The sequence below is a fragment of the Colletotrichum tamarilloi genome, assembly GCF_030869305.1.
Source record: "Colletotrichum tamarilloi strain Tom-12 chromosome Unknown Scaffold_407.1, whole genome shotgun sequence".
NCBI lineage: Eukaryota > Fungi > Ascomycota > Sordariomycetes > Glomerellales > Glomerellaceae > Colletotrichum > Colletotrichum tamarilloi.
Window position 1 is genome coordinate 1 of NW_026849789.1, and position 2,714 is coordinate 2,714.

Genomic DNA, 2,714 nt, shown 5'->3' on the forward strand with positions numbered 1-2,714 from the left:
AGCGAACATCTAGCAAGTCAACACATAGATTACTATTTCATCTGTGCTCCTTCACATGAAAACACTTAAATAAAGACAAGATTTTCTTAGTCTTTTCCACAGTTGAAGTTTTGGTATTTTGAATAGTCATTCATATAGCATGAATAGTACAAGAACAGGAAGAGGATAGTACCGAGGTGTTACTCTATCTACAATGTTGGTTTTTTTCTGATCACAGGGTGTCTAGCAACTCGCACAAGAACTATGAGTGCGCGCCCACTCCACCCCATCTATTACGGACCACCGGCACCGGGTCACGTAGAGGGCCCAGTCCCATAACGTGTTCCGGATCCCGGAGGTCAACTATATTGACAAACCTCACGGACCGGTGGGCTGGTTCTGAGAGATCGAAAACCCTTGGACCACCGCATCCTGTCGATTGGTGAGATATTAGCGATCAACGCTATGCGGACTCACAGATGCAAGACAGGCAATTTGATTGTGGGTCCTGAGCTGAGTATTACAGGCCGACGAATCCATGCAGAGAGGGGTGGGAGTCCATCACCGCAATGGATGAATATCGTAGTTGTTGATAACGGCGATTCTTCCAAACACCTGAAAGGCTGGTTCTCGCGGCCATGGTTCTGTCCAGAATATGCTCCAAGTAGGTTGAAGACCGTCAGCTATGGCAATCAGGGCCGGTCACAGGTAATCCATAACACTGTTCGGCTGCCGGCGGAATCAAACCTCAGCAGGGACACTGGCCGATTCGGCTCGTATCATGCTCGGACGCAGTCGGCAAGTGGTCCATTTGATTGATTTGATAGACAAAAGTGAGACGTGGGGATAGACTGATATAGCTGAGTTTGGAATCTATTCATCTGGAAGCAACTGCCGCAAACTCTTAAGTGTGCTCGAACCAGCTGAAAGTCAGGTGATCCGTCCGCTGGGTCACATGAACCGGATATATAATGCTCACCATCCAGCTTCAACGGCTTTGGGTCTCGAATCTCGGACATGGAATCCTGCAACCACCTCGAAATGGATTACGGACCCTTTAACGGATCTGTAGAACGGACTATCCCAGCTTACCTGGTTGATTAGTACAAACCATGGATGGGGCTCCCCAGGTCCGTCGCTTTCAACGAGAGAGCCTCCGTTTCTTGGTGGTCTCAGGGCTGAGACGCTCTTGGTAGGAGAGTCGGCATGTCTTACTCGAAAACCACCACTGGAGGTCGTCGCGCCACTCCACCTCAGACCAACTTTCGCAATCTGATACAATTGGTTGTTCTTTGGCCAAGATGGCGTTCCCTATGCAAGGCCCGTCACCAGTCAACCTGAACCCTAACCACAGCGTAGAAGTCGGGTCGATATTCACAGCTCTTTGTAAGGAGTCAAGTCGGATTTGACCAACACAAGCTGAGGTTCCGTCGGCATAGCGAAGTAGAAGTCCAATAAGGATTGATTTGCCCATGCGTTGGCGACGGCACGGGGCAATCTCAACCACGTCCTTAAGCCTGGCTCTGTTCCAGGCGTAATACTCGTCATGGCGAGAGAGAGGATATGGGGTTGGCCACTCGACTGCTGGTTCCTGACCTCGATATCTAGGTCGATGTGATTGGAAGCCTAGTCTTCGTACACCACAAGCCGTCGTCTCAGCGTAATTGTGGCTTGTGGCCTTGCTAGGCAGGTCAAGAGTCCACTTAGATCGGCTCCAGTGTGGCCGTGGCTGCACTCCTAGACAGGTGGAACGTCCTTGATCCGTTACGAGCTGTGCATTGTGAGCAGACTTCAACATGGAACATGAACGGATCAACACATACTAGTAAGCCGATTGCGGTCCTCAGCTCGCCCTCGAATTTACCATACTTTGTTGGATTGACGACTGTGTCTGCATGAGGGGATGCTAGAAATACATTGAATAATATGCAACAACCGGTTATAATAGGTAAATACAAGACAGAACCCCCCTCGGACCGGGATAGGACGGAATCCCTCAATAAAGCACAACAATCACCCTTTGATCGATGACCTCAGTGGTATTACATTAAATCAACATCTTTTATCTAACAAACATTGCTCTTCTGGTACTATTGCATTGTTTCGGGGCTTAGGCGTCCCTGGTGGGATAGTTGACATTGTCTTTCAGAATACCACCACTCGAGGCCACCGCACCAATCCACCCGAAACCAGATCTCGCGTTTCGATAGGGATGGTGCTTCCCGTAACTGCTCGATACCAGATACGATAGGCCCATCGCTCGTGAGAGAGAATTTGAACCACATCTTGCAATCACGATCAACGCAAATAGGGTTCTGCAGTTGATCTAGCCTTATTTGTCCGACACATGCTTGCTGTCCGTCAATATAACGAAGTAGAAGCCCGCTGATGATTTCACTTCCTTGCCGGCAGCGTCGACATGGAATGATATCCACGACGTCGTCGAGCTTCGCGCTGGTCCAAGCGAAGTATGCATGGCGGCGGGACTTTGGATATGACGAGGTTGGCCACTCAACTCTGGGGCTTGGATTATGATCATCAGGCCTGGGTGACTCGAAGCCCAATAAACTACCCAATGCCGTTTTCATTAAATATATCGTGCTAGGGCTTTTGGTGGGCCGGTCAAGCAGAGTCCATTTCGAGCGGCTCCAGCCTTGCTGTGGCTGCACCCCTAAATAACTCGAGCGCTCCTGGTTTGTGACCAACTCCACGATGTCAGAAATTCATTTGATGCA

The 2,714-nt window shown here is 49.7% G+C and overlaps 1 protein-coding gene across 1 annotated transcript; it reads right to left on the reverse strand.

Annotated features, from left to right (window-relative positions):
- Positions 1-2,069: 2,069 nt before the first annotated feature.
- Positions 2,070-2,699, reverse strand: CTAM01_17205 (uncharacterized protein; the record flags this gene model as incomplete). The annotated part of the gene is made up of 1 exon (XM_060533193.1): positions 2,070-2,699. A coding segment is annotated over one exon (630 nt), but the record flags the coding sequence as incomplete, so codon positions are not given.
- Positions 2,700-2,714: the final 15 nt, after the last annotated feature.